The following is a 12,539-nucleotide window of genomic DNA, read 5'->3' on the forward strand; positions in this document are numbered from 1 at the left end:
ATGTTCCCTTCCACTAAGTTTCTTGATGTGCTGAAGACTTTGAATTTCTTATTGGATTTCGTTTGGAGAGCATTTTTGGGCTATTGGCACCTCCTAACATTAACTCATTCTTGTATGCGTAAGTTAGAATATTTAGGCTACCAGACTCGTCGTTTGGTCTTAGGTCGGTATTTTTCTTGTTGATTTCTGGTTTGTGAGAAATGTGTTCCTCAAAGATTTAGGATTTCAATATGATTTACCAAAGCTTCCCATACTAATAGGTTTCTTGTTCTTCGTTGTATTAATTCTAGGGTAGTTCAAAATGAGGATGGGAAAGTACGGATGACTCGGGATCAGTTTTGAACAATCTATCAAGTAAGAGAATTCTCTTATTGGTTAAAACTACTAAACATTAACACTACTCCTTTAGCTCATTGTACACACACTCGTCGTCATTTGGTGTTTTGAAAGAAAAAGAATTGTTTTTATGTCTCTTGGTCAAGATTCTGTTTTTTGGTTTTATGTTTTATGCTGATAAGGATTTAAGGATTTCTAACTTGTTGTTTGGTCTTAGGTCGGTATTTTCTTGTTGATTTCTGGTTTGTGAGAAATGTGTTCCTCAAAGATTACAATATGATTTACCAAAGCTTCCCATGCTTTGATTGTTTAGGCTTTAGGGTCTTCGCGAGAGAGAGAGAGAGAGAGAGAGAGAGAGTTGGCTTACTAAATACTAACTAAACTGAACTGTTTTTCGTTTGTTATTAGTACAGAGAAAATGGGCAAAGAATTGACCCTTAAAGTGTACATGAACGGCTCAGATGCACTGCACACTAAATCTGAGTTGTTCATGTACACTTTAAGGGTCAATTCTTTGCCTATTTTCTTTGTCCCTAGCACTCCTCTAGTGTGTGTCGAAGATCGTAGTTTTATCTATTTTAATATATATAATATATAAGGGGAGAGCACAATTTGGTGTCTCCCAATTTTGAAGCTGTGTCACATTTTTCATTTCCAAAATTGTCCATCAGAAACTAACTTAATTCTGAGTCAGATCAATTCTCTTGCCCCTAACGATTAGGACATGAAAGGAAAAACAAAAAGTAAATAAAAGTACCCAGTACCCACACACTCCACGTCTTTAACTTTCAGTTTCAGATTCTAAAATAGCCCCATGCTCCCAAAGCAGTACACAGTTTGTATCAAAATGGAGACGATGACAAGAAAAATCCAAGAAACAAAAAGCATAGAAGTCCCTACTAATGGAAATAGCTTTATGGATCTGTAAGCTCTCTCCCTGCATTATTACGTGAATAAGAGTTGATTGTTTTTCATTTCTTACATGTTGAAAATTCCTGGTTGAATTTTGTCGAGACTTAAGAGAACAACATGCAAAGGGTTACTGCTTTGGTCACAAAAGGTGAAGTACAGCCATGGTTGAGATCAACAAGGTATATTTTTATGAAAATATGATCAAACAAACAATCTATCAATATCCTATGCAAATGTGTTTGAGCAGCTAAAGCATCCAAACCCGTAATTCTAATTTTCTACGTTTTCTGAATTTTTTTGTTGATAGAAATTAAAGAGTGGGAGAGAAACGTGGGGAAGTGGGAAAGAGAGAGAGGGGAGGGGGAAACTTGGGAGAGGGAGGGAGAGAGAGAATTATACTATGCCTCTAGGCACCATCACGTGGTACTCCAAATTCATTTTTCACCACATGTCTTTCAGTTTATAGAATGAGACCAATGCTAATATCCATCGAACACGGGACCGGAAAAAATATTAAATTGTCTTTTTTACTATCAACTACGTTTGTGCACGTTCAATGCACGGGAGCACCGTCACGTGGATGGAATGACTATCAACTAACGCGCTTGCTTGCATCAAACATGTGACCGTAAAAAATATTTGAATCTCTTTTTTATGAACTAGCATTGTGCCCATTCAATACACGGGACCGAAAATAAACCACTATGATTTTTTTTATCCCGTGCATCGAACTGGCACAAACGCTAGTGAGAGTATAGCTATTGTGCATATTCTATTAAATTCAACTTGCACACGCATCGTGTGTACTGAGAAGAAGCCCATAATTTTCATTTTAGTAAAAGAAATTTGTGATTAGAAAATTAAAGCTCACTTGTTTATTAGGGATCTGTATAGTATGTTGATAGCGACCAAGGGCATTATAGTATCTTTAGGGTTGGTTGCTTGGGCAAGTTTGGATCATTGGATCTTAGATTTCTGTTCATAAGTTTTCTTGCAATACATTAAAATCTTTGCTAAATTTCCGAGTTTGGTTGAAGGGCACTCTTGGAAGAATCAACTTTTAATCACTCTGTTTGGTTTAACTTTTTGAGAGTAACTTTTAACTTTCGGCACAGTTTCTAATAAATCTTTCTCTCTATCTCTCTTCACTTATTACCACTTAACCCTCTAAGATGTAAACCAAACAAAGTGTCTTTGGTGCTTGGTCCAGGCGAGAGACTAGAGGGGTCTTCTTTTGCTATCAACCAATAGAACAAGGGCATTTTTGTTTACTCAAGTTGAGTTTATTTTTTGAATTACTTAGAAGAATTCTCTAGTGTGTGTTTCAATAAATTAGTCGGAACTCGGGAGTGAATCTCTTTTCCGTTGTAGGGCAAATTTGGGTTTGGACCTCTAAATCTATCTGCTTAGGTCAGAACTGCATTGTGTTGGGAAGTATCTTTACGTATTTTTAACGTTCAATTTTTTTTTTTTGCACTTGAAAAATGATCCAACAGAACAAAGAAATCATGCAAAAATGCTGAAATGGCTTGGAATTTTATAGCAGAGGTGTGTACGCCTCTTTGTTGGCTTGTCTAAATTTGTTGATGTCTTTTTGGCAAAAATTTAGCCATGCTGTTTGGACTAAATGTCTAAATCTTTGTTAAAAGGGGTTGACTTTAGCCAATTTTTGTTGACAATATCGCACTTCAGATTCAGATACAAACGGTAAGTTAAAATCCCTAAAAATCGATTTGAAAAGCCCTACTGGGTTAAAAGTAGGTCAAGATCCTCAATCTGACAAGAAAGGTACGATTGAACCTCATATCCTTCATAATGCTCGAGGCATCCCTTATGTTGAATGGGATCCTAACTTAGGTTACAGTGAAGAAGAGAATCACCCTCTCCCTCTCAAACATAATCAGGTTTCAGCTCGTCTCCAAGATAAAACCAGAAACTGGGCCTCCCTTTCGCTCTTCAAGGCCCATCTAAAACGAGTTGGCATACTATCCTGAACTCCAAAATGGGTAGCATGCTGCTGTGTATATTGATGAAACAGATGTAGATGAGGGTAGTTGGAATCATTGCCTTATTGGGCATTTCCTTGTTGGCAAGATGAACTTCACGTTACTGAACTCTACGTCTTGGAAAGTTTTGAAGGATAATGTCCTATCAGTGGAACAGATTGGATTGAGATTCTTGTTCAAATTCAAGTACGAGGCTACTAAGTTGAAAGCATTGGAGGATGGTCCTTATTTCTTTTCACGTAGATTCCTAGTTCTACAAAATTGGCATCTAAGCACAAAGTACCAACCCTCTTAAAATTCCTGCTTGGATTAAGATTCTTAAATTCCCACTCGAGTTTTGGACAATGAAGTGTTAAAGCAAGATAGCAAGTACCATTGGTAAACCCCTTCATGTGGATCAAGCAACAGAGAAACAACATAGGCTTGATTTTGCTCGTATATGTGTAGAAATAGATGTTGGAACCGAGTTGCCAGATGATGTTCAAATTACAGTCAATGGGGAATGTGTGTGGTGGTGGCACTACAATACCAATGGCTTCCACCAATTTGTTCAATTTGCAAGGTATTCGGGCACCATCAAGGTTCATGCACCAAACAATCCACCTCAAAACCCATCAAGGAAACATGGCAAGTAGAGTGGAAGGGCAAAGACCAGGTCAATGCTGGTCTTGTTGCTCAGGTAAATGTGAGTGACCCTAACACCTCTACTAGTCAATCTGTCTTAGACCCTACAGTTGATGCATCCCCTCAAATTCTTGTTGCTGAGATCAGTCCAATTGAAGAGGTAATCGCTGATTCAGTCGTGGCTGCTCCAATTACAGAAATTGTTTAAGGGGTATTAGAAATTGTTTAAAATTGACCTTGATCCATTCAAAATTGTTTAAGGGGTGAAGATATCCAATCACACCAAGACCAAACCAGATAGCCCCAACAGCCCTCGCAGTTCTGAATTGGAAGAGGAAGCAGTTCATGGGTGTGATACACCCATTTTTGGCCCCTCAATTCCAGATGTTAAAGTGGTGTATAGAGGTTCAAAAAAAAATGGTATATTAGTGGCAACAGGAGCAAATCAAAGGGCTCCAACAACCGTAAACAATTTCAGCCTAAATACTTCAGCTCAGCCTACCCTTTTTGGTGCGGATTTTGTCAACATTAACTCTTTATCTTTAAAAGCTTTGAGCATCTGAATTAATTATTTTCAGTCTAAATACTTCTGTTTTTATGTCTAGTTCTTCACTGCATTTTGGTTCCTCGAATATAAGGGGTCTTAATGACCCCATTAAACAAAAAGCTGTTAACATATTTGTGAAACACCATAAGCTATCTCTAGTTGCGCTTCTTGAGCATAAGATTAAGGAATCTAGGATAGATAACAGTGCTAAATCCATGCTCCCTAATTGAAAAGTTGTGCATAATTACAGATTGGCTCCATTGGGGAGCATTTTAGTGTTTTGGGATCCACTAGTTCTGTCCTTACAAGTCCTAGCTCAATCGGACCAATACATCCACTGATGTGGAGGCCAAAGATGGTAGTTTTCAGTTCTTTGCCTCTTTTGTTTATGATAGTAATTGCTATATTGATGGACAAAAATTGTGGCATGATATTCAGCAGCATCAGTCACATCTCCTTGGGTTGTTCTAGGAGATTTCAATGCCATTAGATTCCCATGTGAGAAGGTAGGGGGTGCTGCTTCTTGGCCTCCCTATGTGAATGAATTTAGTGACTTCATTAACCAATTAGAACTTGAGGATCTTAGGTATTTAGGCTGCTACTTCACTTGGGCCAACAAACAAGACTCACTTCATTTTATAACTACCAAATGAAGCATGGATTAAAATGTTCAGCTGTTCTCATGCCCATTTTCCTACTCCATGGTATCTGATCATTCTCCAGCAGTGGTTTTTCTTACCCCTACTTCCAAACCTACTATCAAACCTTTCAAATTCTTCAATTTTCTAGCTGACCACCCTCAGTTTCTGTGTCTGTTGACTCTCTTCGTTCATAATTTCAAATTGTCATAAAGAGATGATAGTCAAATTTAGTTTTTGAAAAGTACCAGTAGTTGTTATTACTAGAACTTGTCAGTTGTCACAAAGAAAAGGAATGCCTTCAGTCTTATAATTCGATTTCATTTGCAGCTCGCGTAGCAGCAAAGCCATGGTCAAGAGCATATAAATTGCTCTAAGATGATGACAAGGTCAGTAAGTGTCCACCTCATAATTGCAACTTCTTAGTTTTGTTTAACGCCATCAATATTCTTGCAACTATAGTTGGGACTTGGTGCTTTTGTTGCTGCCTGCCTGAGTTTTAACAATTACTTCATAGGTTAAAATCTTTTGAATTGTGTGTGGTTTTTCCGCTTGTTTTGGTTTCTTATTCTCGGTTTAATTTGCTGGATGTTTGATTCTACTCAATGAGTAGTTATACTTCTTTCTCTAGAAAGTGTAATTGTTTTGGGTAGGTCAAGGATCGAACTTATGATGTATATGATACAGAATTGCAAGGCATGCACAATATGAGAGGTTAATGCTTTAGGTGTGTCTCTTACGTAGGACAGGGTCAGACGTCACTTTTTAGATCTGAGAATATACATACTCTGCGTGCTTTTTCACTTGGGTTCTCATGTTTCATAGAGATCTTCATATTGGAATATGGATACTCGGAGTATCCAGTATTTGAAGAACCAAATGGACTAAGTTAACCTTTATTTTGTGAAGTTTTTTCAAGCAGAATATACGTTGAGCCTCATCTTTTCATGGTGGTTTGATAAAATACATGAGAGAGATGTTGTGTCATGGAAACAATGGCCGTTTCGTATGCACAAAATTGCTTCTTACATCCGCAAAAAAAATTATCGTGTTGCGTGCCCTCATTCTTTGCATGAAGAGTTTTGTGACACTATTGCAAGCTTTGGTTGGGAAAATGGTACGTATTTTTCACTTTCATATTAGGTATCTTATGTTATTTTTGGGGATAAATTCCACTCTACCCTATTGGTGTTTGAGGCTTGTGCGGATCACCTCACTGAACTTTAAACGTGACCGCATTACCTCATGTAGTTTCTAAACTATGCACATTGAAATTTATATAATGGTTTTGATGTTCTAAATTTTCTTAATTTTGTCAGTCCACAATGCAACTTTTCCAGGGAGTGGTTGGAGTTTTGGAACTATTGGAAGGTCTGAGATTTCAACTAAATTTTGAAAATTCCAAAAATTATGACAAGCTATTTGAGTCCATGCATGTGTCCACTTGAACTGTGTTAAAAAGTAGGGTACGATGTATGTGATTACTTATTTGATAAAGTATATGCGAAATTTTAGTTGGTTGAGGTTTACCACATGGATTAGCTTGCTTAATGCATGGAAGAAAGTTTCCACAATTCCATGATGTAATGTAAGTAGTTAGCTACATGGCATCTTATCACTTAAATGATTTCACTTTGAGTCCATATCTTAGTTACACGAAGCGGGAGCGAGGACGGGGGAACGGATGATATCATAGAAGTGTGGGAGCACCATTGGGAGCGGTTAAACGCTGGTAAAACAAATGCCTTGAATAGTACTATTACCCGAAGTAATTAGAAAACGCCGGCAAATGTTTTATATACTATAAAAAAAAAAAAAAACCAGCATTCTAACACAAAACTCACAATAGCCCAACGGTTAAGTGTTGGACTCTTTTCCAAGAGGTTGGGGGTTCTATTCCCGGCCATAACACAACCAGAAATATTAATGTGGTGGCCACGTGGGTGCCACATGGTGCACACGTGGTATTTTTCTCCCTTATGTGGCACGTGGCACTATTACCAACATTTGTAAACATGTCGCTAAGAACGTCATACCTTTACTGGCATTTGTTCCATCTTTACCGGCTTTTTTTGGCATTACCGACACTTTTCTAGACGATATTTCTAAAAATGCCGGTAAAGGTGGTACTAATGCCGGTAAAACTATTACCGGCATTTTTGACCACTTTTTCTGGCATTTGTTAAGTGCCGGTAAAGCCACATTTTTCTTGTAGTATTTTGAAAATGAATAATCTTTGAAGTGCTCAAAAAAAGAACAAGTGCAAACTATAATTAGAACTAAGTTGATCGATTTCGGTCTGGAATTTACCGTATTACTTCCTAAAGGTGGTCATTGTATTTGTTAAGGTTTCAATTTCGCATGATGTCGCCTCGTTATTGGTAAAGGTCATGTTCTTTAGCGTTCATGCTGCCTTTTCGAGTGTTGCCTTTATTTAGCATTGATTCTAGGGCAAGTCGTTGGGCTTAAAGCACACATGTATGGAATAGACAGAATAACATATTTCTGAAGGAAACTCTCTGCCTATTTTGATCTCATTTTTCAAGCTTGAATTTGCTGTTCAAAAGCCGAGGAGCTAAAAGTTGATTAAGATCTCTGAGGTTTCTCTTACTGGTGACTCGGTAAGTGAGTCTTAAAGGTTTTGAATTGTTTTCCTTTTATTGCTTTCAAGGTTCCGAAGCGTTTTCTATATTGTCATCGGGGTGAAAAATAGAACATAAATTGTTAGTGTGGTACTTTTTTTTAGCACATAAATTATATGGTTTGTAAGGCCTACGACCATGGAGCCTTTTGTTTTTTTTAAGGAGCTTGTAATTAAGTGTTGGCTACTACATGTAATAATATCGTTTAATGTGCTATGGACCCGTATGTATGGTTCTTTTGTTAATGGAGAGGTCGAAAACCTCATTTGCGTTTCAGTTCCCTGTTTTTTTGGCACAAAATGTCCAATGTATAGGATTTCAAGTCTTTTGTTAGCATTTTCCATAGCTGTGAGTTTAGACTATTTGCCTACTTCTTGGACTTAGAAGAGCTAAAGTTTAGTCATGGAAGTGTATAGGGCCTTTTTATTTTTCCGCATTTCTGTATATGGGTGCCATTCCCTTGTCCCATTTCTTTGGGGAATTTGATCTACTTGAAAAAAAGAAGTTTGTAGGTCCATTTTCGGTATGTGACTTCTTGAATTTAGCCTAATATTCACATCGCTGATGCCATAAATGTCATAGGAGAAGATAGACTGGTGTCCCTTTTTGTTAATCAGTTATGGAGTCGCATGTTATGTAGGTTTCAATATAAAATTCATTATTTTCTAAGTTCTACGCATTTAGTTGTTATTGAATCTCAGTTGTGAACATGGATTTGCATTCTGACATGAAGACTGATGTCAGAAACAGAGACTCCGAAATTTGTGGTCAATGATGAATGATTATGGTTGCTGATGTTTTTGCGTTTCAGTTCACTGTTTTGGTGTCTTTTTCTGTGCTAAATTAGATGGTTACTTGCAGTTTGTGGAACATCACTATTTGTTGGAAGCAATTTTGCTATTTGATGCTCAGATAACAAAATCCTGTTTCAGTTTTGTTGCTCAACTGTCAAGAGGTGAGACTTCAATGAAGGCCCTTGTGCAGCGGTGTTTGGTGCTGATGAAGAGGCTGGCTGGTGATGAGCATCAACTTCAAGGTCTGAAGTTTCTCTTTGGTTTTCTTGGTGCCATTTTGAGTGATTGTGGATTGAATAAAAGTACCATTGACAAATCTTTTGGGAAGTCTTTGTCCAGCAATAGTTTTGGTATGGGAATTATGGCCTCACGATCTCCAAGTTCAGGAAAAAGTTCCGGAGACCTTGGTTCTTTCTGCTAATCAGGAAGGGGGATCCGCATCTCTTGAATGCGATGCAACTTCTGTGGATGAAGATGAGGATGATGGAACATCAGATGGTGAGGTGGGTAGCATGGACAAGGATGAGGAAGATGATTCTAACAGTGATAGGGCTCTTGCTTCGAAAGTTTTCACATTTACACCCAGTGGCAGCAATTTTATGGAACAACACTGGTACTTTTGCTATACATGCAATTTGACTGTGTCAAAAGGCTGCTGTTCTGTGAGTGCCAAAGTTTGTCATCGTGGTCATCGTGATGTATACTCCCGCTCAAGTCGCTTCTTTTGTGATTGTGGAGCTGGGGGTGTTAGAGGTAGTAGTTGCCAGTGCTGGAAGCCTCGGAAATTGAATGCTAGTAACAATGCGCCCACTCGTGGCTCTGCCAATTTTCAGTCTTTTCTACCCTTTACTGAGGATGGAGATCAGCTTCCTGATAGTGATTCAGATTTTGATGAAGACGTCCCTATGGACAATGATAACTCTATTAGGTTATCTATTCCAAGAGAGGTTCAAGATGCAATGCCGTTGATTCTTAAAGATCTTGAAGTTGAAAATCAGGTGCTTGAACTTTGCTCTTCGTTGTTGCCTTCTGTAACTTGCAGAAGGGACTCCAACCTTTCAAAAGGTAAGACCATTATACTGGGTGAAGATAAAGTGCTTTCTTACGGAGTCGATCTTTTGCAATTGAGGAAGGCATATAAAAGTGAGCCTTCACCCATTGCCCACCCCCACCCAAAAAAAAAAAAAAAAAAAAAATTTGAGTCAAATTTTGGATAAAAACCCATTTTGGGCAGGTACATCTCCAATCATCAATCCCAAAATTTACCCAAATATATATATTTTTAATTTTTAATGGCAGAATGGTAAATAGAGCCAATCAAAACAGATCGTGTCTCCACCTTCTTCTTCGTCTGCTCACAATCAAAACCACCACTTTCTCTTTCTACATCTTCTTCGTCTGCACCTCCCAGCAATGATCGGCGTCCAGCTTCAAGCAACACAAAGCTTCGATGAACAAAGATCCGGCGGCACAAATCTCCAACGAAGACAGCTCCAGCAAAGCGAAGATCAGACGACAAATCCAGCGAAGAAAGCTTCAATGGTCGGCAACTCAGCAACTCCGGCAAAGGTCGACCGGCTTCGACGAAATATAGAAGCTCCAGCAAGGTCTCTCTCTCTCCATAACTAGCCGTTGCAAAAAATGGGTTCAGGCAAAAGTTGTCTTAGATTTGGGGGAAAAAATGGGTAAAACCCAAAATGGGGAAGGGTTTGGAGAGGGATTTTTGTGGTTTTTACCCAAATTTTGAATTTGGGTCTTGAAATAGATCAAGGCTAGAGATGCTCTTGGACCTCAAGATAAAAGCGGATTATCCTAATGCCAAGGAGCTGAAATCTCATTTGGCTGGTGGATCACTTGTGAAATCCTTGCTTAGTGTTACCATTCAAGGTCGACTTGCTGTTGGTGAAGGTTACAAAGTGGCCATATTTGATGTTGGACAGCTGATTGGGCAGGCAACCGTTGCACCTGTGACAGCTGACAAGGCTAATGTGAAACCCCTCTCTAAGAATGTTGTCCGATTTGAAATTGTTCATCTTGTCTTCAACCCTGTGGTAGAGAATTATCTTGCTGTAGCAGGCTATGAAGATTGCCAGGTCCTTACTGTAAGTCTTCGTGGAGAGGTAACTGATCGCCTAGCGATTGAACTTGCTTTGCAAGGGTCTTATATCAGGCATATGGATTAGGTTCCAGGATCACAGGTTCAGCTAATGGTGGTTACCAACCAGTTTGTCAAGATATATGATCTTTCTCAGGACAACATCAGTCCCATGCACTACTTCACATTGCCCGATGACATGATTGTGGATGTAACACTTGTTGTGGCAACCCAGGGAAGGATGGTTTTTATTGTTCTCTCAGAGCTTGGATGCTTATTCAGGCTAGAATTGTCAATGAAAGGAAATGTTTCAAATTGTAGGTAAAAATGTGCTCGTGAAGGGATCGTCTCTGTACTCTTCACCAACTTATAAGCTACTCTTGTTATCTTACCAAGATGGAAGCACATTGGTTGGCCGGTTAAATCCTGATGCAACTTCTCTTACTGAGATATTTGCAATATATGAGGATGAGCATGATGGTAAGCTGCGACAAGCTGGATTGCATCGCTAGAGGGAATTGCTTGTTGGGAGTGAATTATTGTCTGTTTCTCGACTCTGAGGTCCAATGTTGCCCTTGCTGTTTCCTTGGGGGAGAACGAGATGTTTGCACAGAACCTACGTCATTCAGTGGGTTCAACCTCGCCTTTGGTTGGGATAACTGCATACAAACCATTATCCGAAGACAAATCCGCTGTCTTGTTTTACATGATGATGGCAGTCTCCAGATATACTCACATGTTCCTGTTGGGGTTGATGCTAGTTCAGCTGCTATGTCAGAAAAAGTGAAGAGACTGGGATCTGGTATTCTTAGCAATAAAGCTTATGCTAGTTTAAATCCGGAATTTCCACTTGATTTTTTTGAGAAAACAGTATGCATCACGGCAGACGTGAAACTGAGTGGTGATGCCATCAGGATGGTGACTCGGACGGTGCTAAGCAAAGCTTAGCATCTGAGGATGGGTTTTTAGAGAGTCTCACCCCTGCAGGATTTAAGGTACTGTTGCTGTCTGGTTTAGCCACCTATTTGTATTGTAACTGCAGCTTCTATCATTTTTTTGTTGTTAGTCTTTATGGTTTCTTGTTGGCAGCAGTCATCATCCCCCATGATTTCATTGCATGTGATAGGGCACTTTTTTGGGATGACCATATGCTTAACTGGTATCATGATCATAAGCTTCCTTCAGTAATTTCATTAATAGTTCTAGATACCGCATACTATTTCTTATCGAACTATTTAGATTATAGATATTGTTACACTTGTGATTGTCTTGTTAAAAGTAGTTGGACATATGTGGAAACTAGAAATTGTTTAGTAAAGAAAAATATAGTCATCGGCATTGCTAGGTCTTCAACATAGGTCAACTCTTATCCACATTTCTTGTGAATATCCTGGCTGATATGTCTTTTTAGTTTGGTTTAAGGTGCGAGGAAAATCTTGTGAGAAGTTGCATGATTTGTAACAAAGTTTGGGTTTGCTTGCTGAAGTAATACTTAATTATATACCGACGGATAGGTTTGGGTGCGTCCCATGTCCTATCTGTGTCAATACCATCCGGAAGATTGGTTATGATATGTTTTAGGCAAATTGATTTAGATTGTAGGACACATTTTCTAAAAGCTTGAGCTTTTTGGATGATTAGTGACTTTAGATGGTTTCCTAGTTTTGGTCTTCTATCGAATGTTTCAAAATAGACAAAAGAAGAATTTAGTAGGGCTGTTGATGGTTTGGTTTTGGACTACTTTAGAACATGACTTGTGTCATTGATGTTCGTGGTGATTATTAAATCGGCCTAATGGTACATAGTAAACTCTTGGTGTTGTTGGATGTGGAATTGAAGGAGTGCAATTTTGTTCACCCTCCTTAAAAGAGGGTGAACATTACCCTCTCTCTCATTGGTTGAAATGGTGCGGACCCCACCACAAAGTGATGTCATGCTTATCATG

At 38.7% G+C, this 12,539-nt stretch overlaps 1 protein-coding gene across 1 annotated transcript in view; it reads left to right on the forward strand.

The window, feature by feature from the left end:
• LOC131327741 (auxin transport protein BIG-like) overlaps positions 1-12,539 on the forward strand; it is a 38,051-nt gene continuing 25,512 nt past the window's right edge. The window contains 19 exon segments of the mRNA XM_058360877.1: positions 1-118; positions 2,941-3,152; positions 3,259-3,475; positions 3,702-3,835; positions 3,934-4,038; positions 4,148-4,283; positions 4,864-5,011; positions 6,207-6,264; positions 6,383-6,434; positions 6,715-6,795; positions 7,160-7,255; positions 8,407-8,472; positions 8,517-8,896; positions 8,898-9,642; positions 10,276-10,891; positions 10,893-11,125; positions 11,128-11,277; positions 11,280-11,507; positions 11,510-11,589. Of these exon segments, the coding sequence (XP_058216860.1) occupies positions 1-118; positions 2,941-3,152; positions 3,259-3,475; positions 3,702-3,835; positions 3,934-4,038; positions 4,148-4,283; positions 4,864-5,011; positions 6,207-6,264; positions 6,383-6,434; positions 6,715-6,795; positions 7,160-7,255; positions 8,407-8,472; positions 8,517-8,896; positions 8,898-9,642; positions 10,276-10,891; positions 10,893-11,125; positions 11,128-11,277; positions 11,280-11,507; positions 11,510-11,589 (3,855 nt within the window).

This window comes from Rhododendron vialii, chromosome 5a (genome assembly GCF_030253575.1).
Source record: "Rhododendron vialii isolate Sample 1 chromosome 5a, ASM3025357v1".
Classification (NCBI taxonomy): Eukaryota; Viridiplantae; Streptophyta; class Magnoliopsida; order Ericales; family Ericaceae; genus Rhododendron; species Rhododendron vialii.